General features: G+C 32.1%; 2 protein-coding genes across 8 annotated transcripts; both read left to right on the forward strand.

Moving 5' to 3' along the window:
* The first annotated feature begins 632 nt into the window (after positions 1-632).
* Positions 633-4225, forward strand: LOC114192439 (cellulose synthase-like protein G2). Of its 2 annotated transcripts, XM_028082157.1 has the most exons (8): positions 633-1355; positions 1441-1548; positions 1911-2033; positions 2302-2514; positions 2617-2716; positions 2812-2981; positions 3073-3420; positions 3513-4225. In XM_028082157.1, the coding sequence occupies exons 1-8, from the start codon at positions 642-644 to the stop codon at positions 4068-4070; spliced, it is 2334 nt and encodes a 777-aa protein (XP_027937958.1). In that variant the 5' UTR covers positions 633-641; the 3' UTR covers positions 4071-4225. The 2 variants fall into 2 exon arrangements, with proteins under 2 accessions (XP_027937958.1, XP_027937959.1); XM_028082158.1 differs by lacking the exon at positions 2302-2514.
* A 2294-nt stretch (positions 4226-6519) lies between these two features.
* On the forward strand, positions 6520-15087 carry LOC114190436 (tuberculostearic acid methyltransferase UfaA1-like). 6 transcript variants are annotated; one of them, XM_028079315.1, is made up of 24 exons: positions 6520-7049; positions 9611-9828; positions 10037-10142; positions 10235-10336; positions 10406-10465; positions 10595-10673; positions 10783-10930; positions 11245-11368; positions 11480-11660; positions 11802-11830; positions 12000-12148; positions 12394-12496; positions 12641-12736; positions 12824-12879; positions 12964-13087; positions 13238-13300; positions 13417-13476; positions 13566-13727; positions 13850-13923; positions 14004-14097; positions 14261-14397; positions 14485-14565; positions 14663-14768; positions 14843-15087. In XM_028079315.1, the coding sequence occupies exons 1-24, from the start codon at positions 6876-6878 to the stop codon at positions 14897-14899; spliced, it is 2583 nt and encodes an 860-aa protein (XP_027935116.1). In that variant the 5' UTR covers positions 6520-6875; the 3' UTR covers positions 14900-15087. The 6 variants fall into 6 exon arrangements, with proteins under 6 accessions (XP_027935116.1, XP_027935117.1, XP_027935118.1 ...); XM_028079316.1 differs by having other exon boundaries at positions 11245-11335; XM_028079317.1 differs by lacking the exon at positions 6520-7049 and adding an exon at positions 9125-9196.
* The last annotated feature ends 274 nt before the right edge of the window (positions 15088-15361 follow it).

A 15361-nucleotide genomic window follows, 5' to 3' on the forward strand; every position in this document is an offset into this window, starting at 1 on the left:
GTCAACGGACTTAAGATTAAAAGATATGTGTTAACATTTCTTCACGAATTTATAAAGTATATTTATAAAGATTGCGAATCCAAGTCTAAGTTCTACATTAAAAAAAAAAGTGAGAAAGTTGAACATCATATAAAAATAAAAATCTATAAACCCATTGTACTAAGTTTTGGGTTAAAAATTATAACAATCTCTTATGTTATTGGACTCATATCTCATTAGTATTGTATCTCTTGATCATCTCTCCTAAAAGACCGAACATATTCTTGTTACAAGACCAAAATAATCTTATAATATCACTCTTACTCGTCTTTATTCGTTCAGAAATATTATAAAATAAATAATACTTCTATGAAATGTGTGATTAAGGTATAATTAGTTTATTAGTTCCTTAATAACGTTATGATATTTAAGTGAGGAGGAAGGTAAGATATCTCATGATTGAAATTCTCATTCTGAAAAAATATTACCCTGTCAGCAAGTAACATTTGTCCCATAAAAGAAATCAAACAATGGCTTCAATTATTGCATAACATTATCCTTTAGAAATTAATGGGTAGGACAGGTTTGACTTTTTCTCCACGAATTCCCCATCAGTCTCACGTATAACTTTTGTTACAGGCAGAAACAAACAACGTTTGATTATGTATTGCGGTCATGATTTGCTTTCTATCATATATTTCAATGAACTAGAAAAAGAGATAGAGTCTTTAAACCTTTACACCATTGGAACTTGGAAGGAAGGAAGAAAAATGGAGGAAACTCTTCCTCTCAGTGTTAGCCATGTGAACAAGTCTTTGGTTCTCACCAATAGACTATACATGCTCCTCCATTTTACTGCTCTTTGTTTCTTGGTTTATTATAGGCTGTGTTTCTTCTTTCAGGATCCACAAACGCGAGAAGCCCCTTTGTTCCCTTGGCTTCTTGTTTTTGCCTCTGAAATCATTCTCTCCTTCATTTGGATTCTTGATCAAGCTTTTCGTTGGCACCCCATTTCCAGAACTGTGTTTCCTGAGAGATTACCACAAGATCACAATCTCCCTCCCCTCGATGTGTTCATATGCACTGCAGACCCCACAAAGGAACCCACTTTGGACGTAATGAACACTTTGTTATCGGCCATGGCACTGGATTACCCACCAGAGAAGCTGCATCTGTATGTTTCTGATGATGGGGGTTCACCTGTCACCTTGAATGCCATGAAGGAGGCTTCGAAATTTGCAAGGTGGTGGCTTCCTTTCTGCACAAGATACAGAATAGAATGTAGGTGCCCCAAGGCTTACTTTTCTATTTCAGAGAGTCATGGTGGTGATTTTGATGGGAGCTTTGAGTTTCTTGCAGACAAGAAAATGATCAAGGTGGGTTGTGTGTGAGATGAAGTTAATTTTCTCTGAAAGTTTGGATTTTGGGAGTGATAGTTGACTGATAGACAAAATTCTGCAGGAAAAGTACGAGGCTTTTGAAGAAGGCATAAAAAGAGTAAAAGAAGATCAGGACAACTCTGGAGATACTACTGTCAAAAGAGGTCAAAATCATCCACCTGTTATAGAGGTACAAATATGTTATCCACAGTATTATTCTTTGGTGAAAGAACTGATAAAATGGACTGATTTGAAGTTTATAAACTTACCTAAAATAGGCTTGGTAGGCTCAATTATAGTTCATTTATCCCAGGTTCAAAAGTGTATGTTAGGCTTACTTAGTGCGTGAATCACAAGCGTATCAAAATTGATTCATCCCTATTTTAAGTACATACAGATAAATGGGTAATTTTCTTTGAGCAGCATCTTTTTCAGTGAATTGCAGTAATATTACAACTAAAGTCATGTTAGCATATGACACCTGGTATACCATTTAATTTTCATGAGAAAATCCAATGACCCAACTTATCAGATAAACACTGATGATGGCAGGTGATACAGGAGAATAGCTGCAGTGAAATAGAGCAAGTGAAATTGCCTTTCCTTGTCTATGTTTCCCGTGAGAAAAAGCCTTCTCAACCCCACCATTTCAAAGCCGGGGCCCTCAATGCCCTTGTAAGATTCTCTGCATTTTTCTCTCTGTAGTATTATTAAAGGCATTCTCTAGGGACAAAATTACGTGACTCAACCTATTGGATCAAGGTGAACAGTGCCTTACATGAGCTAAAATCTTGATACTGTCGCTGATACAATTTACAAAAACTGACAAACAAATGTAACACAAATATCTGAAGATTCCATTAAAGGAAACAATTCACAAGCAGCTTTACAGACTTGTAATAAGCTATTTGAATGCTTATAAAACATGTGTATGTTCTTGCAGTACCGAGTCTCTGCTGTGATAAGCAATGCTCCGTACATTCTAGTGCTGGATTGTGACATGTTCTGCAATAGCCCAGCTTCAGCACGCCAAGCATTGTGTTTCCACCTTAATCCCCAGATATCTCCTTCACTTGCTTTTGTTCAATTTCCTCAGAAATATCACAATATAAGCAAGAACGACATATATGACAGTCAGCACAGATCAGCATATAAAGTACAAGATATCAGACAAAATTTCAAGTTTTAATATCACTGTCTAGAATATAATATATCTTCAAAACAACGTTGTATTGTATCTAACCAAGCTTTTACCTAGGTTCTATGGCAAGGTATGGATGGGCTAATGGGACCTGTATTGTCTGGCACAGGCTTCTATATGAAAAGGGAATCACTATATGGAAATTACAAAATCAAAGGTATGCATCATGATGATTTGTTTCTTGAAATTTGGTCATTTGGGGTGAACATATACATACTGCATACTGATACAATTTTATGTTTTGGATGTTAGACACTGATCTTGAACTCCAACAATATGTTGGCAAATCAAATGAGTTCATCAAATCCTTAAACCAAAACTGCACTACAGATTCAGTCACTGTTGGACGTACATTGCCTTTAAAGGAGACTTTGCTATTGGCTTCCTGTGACTACGAAATTGGGACTCAATGGGGTAAAGAGGTATGGGGATATTTTACAATCCAATCATATATAGCTTAATTCGTCTATCGAGCATAAACAATGCACTTTTGTTTTTGGAGTATGCTTCCAGGTTGGGTTCCTGTATGGTACAGTATGTGAAGATGTTCACACCGGATTCATATTGAATTGCAATGGTTGGAATTCAGTGTTGTGTGATCCACCAGAAGCACAGTTTCTGGGAAACAGTACCACTAATTTGAATGATTTACTAGTTCAAGGCACCAGATGGTACTGTGGACTGCTAGATATTGGTTTAAGCAGGTTTTGCCCTCTTATATGTGGGCCTCTAAGAATGTCTCTGCTTCAGAGTCTTTGTTATGCACAACTAACATATTTTCCTCTCTATTGCTTGCCACTTTGGTGTTTAGCAATTGTCCCTCAGCTTTGTCTGCTAAGTGGAATTCCCTTGTACCCAAAGGTAACTCCTATGCTTTCATTTTTTTCCTTGAATTCAATACATTAGCTTTCAAATACTGAAACACAGATCTCATGATTTTACTTCTGTGTCAGGTCTCAGACCCATTTTTCTTCATTTTTCTGTTTATCCCTCTATCAGCTCTCACCAAGCACTTATCTGAAGTGCTTTCAACTGGAGGAACATTCAGAAAATGGATAATTGAACAAAGGATATGGATGATTGTATCAATCACATCTCATCTATATGGATGTTTGGATGCTATACTGAAGAAATTTGGTTTGAAAGATGCTAGTTTCTTGCCAACCAATAAAGTTGAGGATGAGGAACAGACAAGGCTTTACCAAATGGACAAATATGACTTTAGAACATCAAACATGTTTCTGGTCCCAATGGTCGCACTCATCACCATTAACATATCTTGCTTCATAGGGGGTATCTACAGAGTGGTCTCAGTGGGAAATTGGGACCAGATGTTCATGCAGCTTTTGCTTACATCTCATATCATTGTTTTCAACTATCCAATAATTGAAGGGCTTCTGATAAGAAAAGATGTAGGACGCATTTATCCTTCACTACCTTTAGTTATAACATCAAACATCTTGGCCACAACCATCACTTGCACACTTTACTCTTTACTAAAGAAAGTATAAAGATCACTTTTGTGTGTGCCCAATAACATTCATCCACCTTTGCTTTTAGTGTACAGAAATGCTGTGTGGTGGAGAACATAACTGCTGTAACAGTGTAACATGATGTTGTTCGATGAAATAAAGCAATAGATTCAACATTCCACACTCTTCTTACATTACGGTGTATTAGTCTTTCGGTCTTACAAATAAATTTAATAAAATTTAATTAAAAAATTAAATTCACGTATTTTAAAATATAAAAAATTAAATTAATCTAAAATTTTAAAATAAATTAATTTCAAAATTTATTAAAAGTGAAAATATCAAAATCATATTTATCCCAGACAAATTACTCTCTTGCATGTTGTCCGTATAAATTGTGGTTTATGTTAATAACTTTTCATCTACGTTTTAATTTTCTTTCGTATTAATAATTAAATGCAAATAAATAATATTTATTGTAAATTATAACGTCTCAATCTCCTCATTCTTTTACATTAATATTTTTAGTCTTAATCTTCTCCACACATTTTTTTTATTTGTTTTTCTTGTTAAGAACAAAACCAATTCTAAATTCATATCACATCAATCTTCTATCATAAATTGGAATTTTTTTTTTTTTTGGTTTAGTTTCTTCTTGAATCAAATGATGTATTTTATATAAAAGAATATAAACCTCAATTTTATTAATTTAGATTGTAGTACAAAACTCCCAGTTGTTGTTTCCATTAAACAGTGTCACAATAAGTGAGCCAATAAATATATTTTCAACATTTAGTTCATAAAAATTTGAAATAAAAAAGCTAACTATATATTTAAGAAATATTATTCATCATTAATCCAAAAATTGTACCATGATTATACAAACCATCTTTTACTGATATCATGTATTGACTAAATTTAAATAAAATCTTTTTTTTGTTTATTAATAAATTTTTGTGTATAAAAATAAACAATTATTGTGTTTTAACATATCAACCTAATTAAGATTCAAAATATATAACAATATCTAAGATAAACTTATAACAAAAAATTCAGATAAAATTTTTCATCAAGAAAAGTTAAAATTAAATATTCTTTAATTGAATCTTAAGATTTCCCTCTCTTTCTATGACTGTAATTCGTATCTTTGATAGATCTTTGCACAGTTCCTTTTTCATGGCACCTCAATAAGTAATGGTTTGTAGGGTTCTCTTATGAAAAACAAAATGGTACTTGTGGTCCTACCTTATCATCTTTCTCTATCCTCTCATCACACTAATGTATACAAGAACAAATGTTGATATAACAACTCTGTAATACATATTATAAATCAAACTTTGAATATATTTCTTATGTCATTTAAATTAGGTTTTAACTAATTGGAAAAAAAAAATTGACTTAATTAATAGTATTTAGTAATCAATTTTTTTCATTAGCCCGTCTTTTAAAAAACACTTGCTTGAAGTAATGTTTTAAAAGAAACACTAGTTCTTAATTTGTAACTTTTATATTTATTTATTTATTATCTTTTTGTTAAACTTTCCTTTTAATCATTTCTATATAAAGAAAATTTGTATTATATATATATTTTTCTCTCTTCCACTTTCTTTTATCATTTTTATATAAAGAAATTTTTGTTATATACATATTTTCTCTCGTTCTCTAGGATTTTATTGATTTTTTACACAAGGTAAAATTTATGGTTATCTTTTTATTGCGTAAGATTATAAGATATTGATAATGATGAATGATCGAAAGAAAAATATGATTGAAATAATTAATATGGTAATAAAAAAATTATAAAAATTTAAAAATTAATTGAAAACTGAAATTATAAGTACTCCAAAAGATTTTTTTTCAATTAAAGTAAATTATATATATATATATATATATATATATATATATATATATATATATATATATTCTAAGAAAATCTTCAATTAGAAATTAATTTTAGAAACCAAAAATAGTTAATCATTATAGTGACCAATTTAAATACCAATTTACATAATTAAAAATTATTGATTACTAAAATAGTCATTATTATAAATAAAAAATTATAATTGGTCACTAATATCAATTTGAAATTAAGTCATTTTGATGACTAAATTCTAGATAGTTAATTTTCAGTGATTAATTTTGTTTATAGTCAAAACCATAGTAATTAATTTTAAAGACCAATTTAATAATCAATTATAATTTTTTATACATAATAGTAACTATTTTAGTAACCAATAATTTTTAGTTATATAAATTAATACTAAATTGATTATTATAGTTAAAATTAGTCAATATTTAAAAGTTTTTTTATATATATAATATCATATTAATATATGTATTTTATCGTTTTATAGATAATTTTTTGCACCATTCAATACATATCACTATCTAACACTTTTTTTTTTTTGTTACAAAAATGAAACCATTCACCAAACGTTTATAATTTTTTGGTGGGTTCTTTCCCCAAATACTCAGCAATGCAATTCACAGAACATTTCTCTTGTTGAATTTACAACACGTGAAAGAATGAAAACATTGGATACTTGTGAGACCATTTTTACTTCCCTTTGTACAGCTTATGTCAGAAGGCTGAAATTGGCAAGCCATTAAACAACTTGTATTATTATAGTTAGCAGTAATTTCAGTTTCAACTTGCTACACCCTTGTATGTATGTATGTGGACCTTTGAGTTCCACGTACGTGTCTGAAGTAACATCTATTCCAGACACTTGAACAATACCCTCCTTCACCATTCTCCTTTGGGTTGTTCTACATTTTCAGATTGCGATAAAAGCTTGAATTTTTTGGCTGCTGTTACATAGCAGAGACAGAGAGAGAAAAAAGATGAGAATTGCAGTGGTTGGTGCTGGGATTAGTGGGTTGGCTTCTGCTTATGTTTTGGCCAAAAGTGGAGTGAATGTGGTGCTCTATGAGAAGGAGGATTGGTTAGGAGGACATGCCAAGACTGTGAATGCTGATGGTGTTGATGTTGACCTTGGCTTCATGGTCTTCAATCGGGTAAGCACATACATTTCAATGGATTTCTTGTGTTTTTTCTTTGTGTTTGATTCAACTCTTCAACTCACTGATTAATAAACAGGGTTTTGTTTTTAACTTAGTAGTTAGTTGTATATAACATACCAGGAGACTGGACCTGCATTGAACTACATCCAATGATTCCCTGACACATTATCCTAAACTGCAACCTCTGTGCTTTTTGGATGTTTTCAGTTTTCATGTAAACTGTGATTGATGATTCTATCTGGTCTCAGCCTTTTGATTTTCTTCCATGAACTGTGAGAGAGTGTTAAAATGTTGAGTTGTGTTCAGATTTTGAAGGATGAATGAAGAAGTATAGATTGGTAAAAAGAGAATTATGTTCAGAAGTTGAAAGAAGGTACTTGTTGTTTCTGATGAATGTGGTGTGTATGATGAAGTATTACTGTTTTTGATTCTTATTTATGTGACTTTGTTCATTTAGCAAAGAAAAATGCAGAACATAGACTCTATTTTGGGTTAAAAGAGGAGAAATGTAAAAAGGATTTGTACTTTTGTAGTGTTGGGTGATGCTTAGCCACACATTTGAGACACTTTCCACTAATCCCCATCAATAGTTCATTTTTCAAAATCATTTGTAGTAATTCCTTCTAAGAACTTTCTAGTGTATTAGAACCAGGTACTTTTGTTTACGATAACAAAAAGATAATGTAACTTACTTTTTTTTACCCATTTTTAATCTATTATTTTGATTACTATTAAATTATTACATTATATCATTAAAAAAAATCAAAATAAATGATCTAAAAATGATTAAAATAATAGATTAAAAGTGGATAAAAAAAGAAGTTAAAATATCATTATTTTAAAAAAAATACTATAATTACTTTTATTGTTTCATAAAAAAAAAGTTCAAATAACAAATCAAAGAAACAAAACAATAGTATTCTTGTAATTATCAATAAAACTATATGAAACAGAAGATTTTAAAACCAAACAAATCTACAAAACCAAGTCCATGAGAATTTTTTTTTTTTTTAATTTTACACCAAGAGATTACTAAGCCAAAAGCTTTAAAAAGTGTAATAAGATTTTGTATCATTTTAAAAATTAGACTTTAAATACAAGAACTTTAGTTACAAAACTTTAAATATTTTTTTATTGGTCTTGAATGAAAAATTGAGTTTTATTTTGAATAATATGCAAAAGAAAAGAGTAGTATATAAATTAGAGAAGTAAAAGTGTAATTTTTGTAATGAAAGAAACTGTAACCATACTTAGGTTGTGGTATTAACTTTATAGCTCTATGGGGCCCTCCAGTGGTCCTCATGCCTACCTTTTTTAGACTCCTTTTTGATACATACTTCTTGAATGCAGCTACAGTCTCTAACTATACACTGCCCATCCTTCTTTCTCAACTCCATGAATCACAACGAGAAACTTCAGAATGATTTTAAGACGTCTTTGGAAAAAAATTATGAGAAAAAGAAAAAAAATTGGAAAAAAATTAAATAAAACTAATGTTTTAACAAGTTAATTTGTTGAAATTTTCTAATAACTTCGCTTAATTTTTACTTTTAACAGGTGAATCAATGAAAAAAGTAATCATTTTTTTTTCTCTTAGAAACCTTTAATCTTTATGAAAAAAAGTCCAAATATTACTTATTATAATATATATATATATATATATATATATATATATATATATTATTAGACACTGATGTCTCGGTGGTTACTAATACTTCTTATTAAATTATGTTATCTAACATTGGGTCACTCCCTCAATAATTTAATCAAGATTTGCCACTGCATCCAGTTAATGACTTTTTTATTCTCATTAGAATGAAAAGTAACAAGGATTCACATGAAAGGCCAATTACTAGCATGGATTTCGTGTAAGGATAAAAATGAATGTTCTTTAGAGCCCATGAGAAGAAAAAAACAGACATGGATAAAGAAATATCACTATTCTGTTATATCTGTACAATTCAATAATGTCATTATACATTATACTTTTTGAAAAATGATTTTGTTAGTTGTGTCATGAATTTGTCAACCAATCTTTTTGGTTAATGTTCTGTCTTTTATTACAAATTTTGAGATATTCTGCGTTCTCATTTGCCTGTACCATAGTCGCAGAGGTGTCTGGTATAGCCTTTTTTTTAATGGTAAGTATTATCCTGTAAAGTTGTGAAAAAATACTGATTCAAAATACTTTGCTGTTAATGTCAATCAACAGAGCATAAAACTCCCATGAGTGGAAGTGGCTGATAATTATTCCATTCAGGTTCATCAGTTACTGTGCTGTCTGTGACTCTATGCATAAAACCTAAAACCTGGGTTGAATTTAAGCTTAATTCAACTTTCAGAGAACCAACTCTCGTACCATTTTAAGAAATAGAGCTTGAGTCTAACTTAATTATACAAAACCGACTTATAAAGCTTTTACTCATTTATATAATTTCGTTTTATCTCTGGTTTGATGTCTCCGACACTTTTTTCATCTTGAAACCGGTTGATATTATATAGTGAAATAGCAATGCTTGTGAGACTACATATATATAACATGGATTATTGAACAGGTCACGTATCCTAATATGATGGAATTTTTTGAGAATCTTGGAGTAGATATGGAATTATCAGACATGTCTTTTTCTGTTAGCCTAGACAAAGGCCGTGGCTGCGAATGGGGAAGCAGAACTGGTTTGTCCAGCTTGTTTGCACAGAAAAAGAATGTACTCAATCCTTACTTCTGGCAAATGATTAGGGAAATTCTCAAGTTCAAAGATGATGTCATTAGGCAAGTTCTTACCTACTTCTATTTCCATCTTTCCTTTGATCTTTGATTGACAGTGAACTGAGGAATCATAAATCATACAAAGCTTCACTTCCCTGCAAAATTAATTTGAATTCAACTGCATAAAGATGAAGTTGAGAAAAACACTAAGTATACCTTGTTATTGTCCTGATCATTGGTTGGCTCTGTCTTTTCAAATTTTCCAATGCAGCTATCTTGATATGCTTGAGAATAACCCAGATATTGACCGCAATGAGAGTCTGGGGGAATTCATCAAGTCAAGGGGTTACTCAGAATTATTTCAGAAAGCCTATCTTGTGAGTTCTATGTATTTTCTATATATATATATATATGCACATATATATCATTTCTATGCTTAGTGTATATTTATAATATCCAATGCCTTTAGATTCCAATTTGTGGTTCTATCTGGTCCTGCGCCTCTGAAGGAGTTCTGAGCTTCTCTGCTTTCTCAGTTCTTTCGTTCTGTCGCAACCACCATCTACTTCAGGTAGTAGCACAATACATACACTCTTTTCCAGATTTATGTTCAGGCATATAATCTAGTTATACAATGCAGCTCTTTGGCAGACCACAGTGGCTAACTGTAAGATGGCGCTCACAAAATTATGTAAAGAAGGTGCTATTTCTCGATTTTCAACAACTATGTCACTTGGGGAGACATTTTCAGTGTCTCTCATGCAAGAGATCTTTCAACTTATAAGTTATAAGCCAACTTTTGTCACTAACTATTGGTTATAAAAACCAGGTCGAAGAAGAGCTTGAAAGGGAAGGTAGTCACGTAATAACTAATCGTGAGGTTCACTTGGTTTCTACGACTGAAAAAGGTCATTGAGCAATCCATTTGTTGCTACTATTTCAATTCCTTCCTCTTTTTGTAATAATAATTATGTAATACTTGGTATTGTGGTGACATGGTTAGAAAAATAATTGCAGGATGTGTTGTGTACTGCAAAGATGGTACTGAAGAAGTGTATGATGGATGCATATTGGCAGTGCATGCACCTGATGCCTTGAGATTATTAGGAGATGAAGCAACATATGATGAGCGAAGAATTCTTGGTGCTTTTCAATATGCTTACAGGTAAAAAAATCCATTCTAATATTTCCAATTGTAGTCGTTATATTTATTAACATTTGAAAGTACTCATCAAATGCATGCATGCAAGCAATCCTTTGCTTTATCATTTCTGTGAATTCAACAGAGTTTACATTGGATAAAAATGTTTAATTACTCAATGTCATGGATTAACATGTTGTCACACAAAAGGATGAAAACATTCCTATATTCCATTGTGTATATTCAAATTAGACCAATCTGCTAACATAAAGAATCCTTTTGTCATCTATTTTCAAATTAGACCAATTGCAGATTTATTCTTTGATCTGTATTGGCAGTGATATTTTTCTTCATCGTGACAAAAATTTAATGCCCCAAAACCCAGCAGCATGGAGCGCATGGAACTTTCTTGGAAGTAACAACAATAAAGTCTGTGTCACATACTGGCTCAATATTCTTCAGGTTGGTAATTTTTCTTATAAATGCATTGATCAAAACTGAATTGCGTTATGTTATTCTAACTAAAGTGCGTAATGAATAAACTTGTTTGTTGATCTTCATTCTAATTTGCAGAATATTAAAGAAACAAGTCTACCCTTTTTTGTAACTCTAAATCCTGATCATACACCAGAAAATACTTTGCTTAAATGGTCAACTGGTCATCCAGTGCCATCAGTTGCTGCATTCAAAGCCTCCTTAGAGCTAGACCATATTCAAGGGAAAAGAAAAATTTGGTTTTCAGGGGCTTACCAAGGTACATTATACTTCAAGCTTCCATAAATTCACTTATGCCTACTAAATTTCCATTATTTTTAGAACCAATGTTAGATTGATGAATTTATATGTACTTCAGATATATCAGTGATCTAAACATACACATATATGTGCTTTTCAGGTAATGGATTTCATGAAGATGGATTTAAGGTAGTTAAAGCTGAGTTCATAATGAAAGTCGAAATACAGTCTTAACTGAAAAATATTTCTTTCAAGAGTCTCCATAATTGGAAATTTTTAAGGCGATCAATTTTCTTGCACATTGTTACCAATCCGTTGAAGTGAAAAAAAAGAACTTAACTGTAATATTATTCTTCAGGCTGGCATGATTGCAGCTCATGGCATTCTGGGAAAACACTGTGTCCTTCAGACCAACCCAAAACACATGGTACCTTCTTGGAAGGAACTGGGAGCACGCATTTTTGTGACTAGATTCCTGAGTTGCTATGTCAATACTGGTTGTTTAACGTGAGTTTACTTCTTACTTGTAAATTGGAAAGATAAACAAAATTTGAAGCAGGGTGATTCCATAAACATTTGGAATTGCTACTCATGAAAAACAAAAGTAATCATTTAGTCTGATATAATGATCTTAGCATAATTTTTTTTATTTCAACTTAACAATCCAAAATATATCATCTACTTCATCTTTTATGGATTTTACTTGTCAAAAATGGCATTAGTTAATGGTGCATTTACCTTGAGGTGTACAGTTTATTGGAAGAGGGAGGAACAATGTTCAACTTTGAGGGAACCGGAGGAAAAGGCATTCTGAAGAGTGTCTTGAGAATCCACACTCCACAATTTTATTGGAAGGTATATACTTTTAAATTTCACATTAAGTATGTTTATTGATTGATGCCCTTTGTGTAAGTGACAAGATATCTTTATCTTTGTCAATGCAACTCTAAAATTAAATTGGCAAGGAACTAAAAACTATCATTTGTACATGTTTTTCAGGTGATGGCACAGGCAGATTTAGGCCTTGCAGATGCATATATCAACGGAGATTTTTCATTTGTTGATAAAGATGAAGGTCTCTTGAATCTTATTTTGGTAACCATTCTCATCTGAATCTTACAGTGAGTTATCTCTTTGGGACTTTACACTTTACTTTCTTGTACCTTGATAATTTTACTGCAGATTCTCATAGCCAACCGAGATTCAAATGCATCCAACTCACACCTCAAGAAGAATAGGTAAGTTTATATGATGAGTTGAAGTCTACATTTCTATGTAGTTAATTGCATTTGCATACCAAAGTTTTTGGTTTTTGACTTTAGGGGTTGGTGGACACCTGTATTCTTTACATCTGCATTGACATCTGCAAAGTTCTTCATGGACCATGTTTCAAGGCGAAATACTCTCACACAGGCTCGCAGGAACATCTCTAGGCATTATGATCTGGTATTCAAAAGCTCCTAGATTCAGTGACTTTAGAGGAGCTTACACATTATGGAACTTTTTCTATTGATATTCTGTGCCTGTTACTTTATGGCTTTGAGCGCTGACACTAAATGAACAGAAGCTTACAATTTTTCTTTGGTCTGTTTCCAGAGCAATGAACTCTTTGCAATTTTCTTGGATGAAACAATGACATACTCATGTGCAGTGTTCAAGGCAAGAACAACTATCTGATGCTTGAGTCCGAAGTTCATATCAAAATTATTTCTCCAATTTCTGCAGCAGCAGTAGCTAATATTCTTCCTTCTTTTCTTTGTTAAATTATCTGATAGAACAAAGACGAAGACTTGAAAGATGCACAAAGGAGAAAAATCTCCCTTCTGATTCAAAAGGTATGTGCCTTAGATTTCTATTTCATTAGAATTTCAGCTATTGTCTTAAAAAATGTATAATGTGACTTCTTTTTCTTCAAAAAATCAAGGCTAAAATTGATAAGACACATGAAATTCTTGAGATTGGATGTGGATGGGGAAGTTTAGCCATTGAAGTTGTCAAACAAACAGGTTGCACATACACTGGTATCACTTTGTCTAAGGAACAACTGAAACTTGCAGAACAAAGAGTCAAAGATGCTGGACTTCAGGTATCAACAAGCTAATTTTTTTATGGTTCCATGATTTTTCTTTATAAAAGTATGATTGAATCTTTATAAAATCAGAATAAGCTAAAAGCAAATTAATGTTATTTTAATCGTGGTGATTCCAGGATAGCATCAAATTTCTACTGTGTGACTATCGCCAATTGCCCAAGACATTCAAATTCGACAGGATTATATCATGGTGAACTATTTATAGTTTAATTTTGCAGACTTGTTGCAATCTTTCCAACATATTACTTGACTTGTATAAGCATGTTTCAGTGAAATGATAGAAGCTGTTGGCCATGAATACATGGAAGAGTTCTTTGGTTGTTGTGAATCAGTATTGGCCCAAAATGGACTTCTTGTTCTTCAGGTATTTGACAGATTAGTACTCCTATACAAGTTTTCTGTGTTTAGATAATGGAAATTTTCTGGAGGGTATGCTACGCTGTGCAAATGAAGCATTATCAACAAGTACATTCCTTTTGGCATTAAAATTACTTCTAACCATGGTGAAGATTGTTATTGTTGTGTAGTTCATATCAATCCCAGATGAGCGTTATGATGAATATAGGCGCAGTTCTGATTTTATAAAGGAATATATATTTCCAGGAGGTTGCCTACCCTCTCTGAGTAGGATAACATCAGCTATGGCAACCACATCTAGACTATGGTACAAGTTTTATGCAAAAACTGAGTTCTATTATTGACCATTCCCTTCATTCTTCTCTCTTTCACAAAGGAATATTCTTAAATGCAGTGTGGAGCATGTTGAAAATATAGGAATTCATTACTATCAAACACTCAGATGCTGGAGAAAAAACTTCATGGAAAGGCAGAAGTATGGTCTTAAGATGATTGAAACTTACTGAAGTATGTTAAATTCAAGTGGCTACTTACAACAACTAACTATTGAAAATGTGTGTACTTGCTGACAGCGAAATTTTGGCTCTCGGATTTAATGAAAAGTTCATAAGGACATGGGAGTACTATTTTGATTACTGTGGTGCAGGTTTCAAGTCACTCACACTGGGGAATTACCAGGTAAATTACCTAGTTACTATACTTAGATACTGAATGAGCATGATAATGATATGTAATATGTTGTAACAATGTAGGTGGTTTTCTCTCGCCCTGGTAACATTGCTGCATTTGGCGATCCATACAAATGCTAGACCTAAACAAGTTGACAGAAGAAGTTTCACACGTCCTACCAGACTGCATTACATGATTGTGCCATGTAAAATTTATTGGAGCTGAATTGTGTTGCTGCTAAAACAGCTACATTGGTGATAATTTTTTTCTTACAAAAGAATTATATTTTTTTGAGGAATGGAACAAGCTTTATATGATTTACAGAGTATTATGGAGTATAAGATATGTTGAAATTGCGGTCCCGTGTGTTGTTACAACTAGCTTCAACCTCATGCGGCTATGTCTTCATTATGACGAGAGAAAAAAAAAGGTCAATTTTTCATTACTAGTATGTGATTTATAGGTATATGTAAAACATGTAAAGATTTATTGAATTGAAATAAAATAAACACATTTTCTCGCACAAACATGTTGCCGTCGCACACATCGCAATCACACGTAGAGGGCCCATAGAGCAACGATGCTTCCTAGTCAGAACATTC

Source organism: Vigna unguiculata, chromosome 7 (assembly GCF_004118075.2).
Source record: "Vigna unguiculata cultivar IT97K-499-35 chromosome 7, ASM411807v1, whole genome shotgun sequence".
Taxonomy (NCBI): Eukaryota; Viridiplantae; Streptophyta; class Magnoliopsida; order Fabales; family Fabaceae; genus Vigna; species Vigna unguiculata.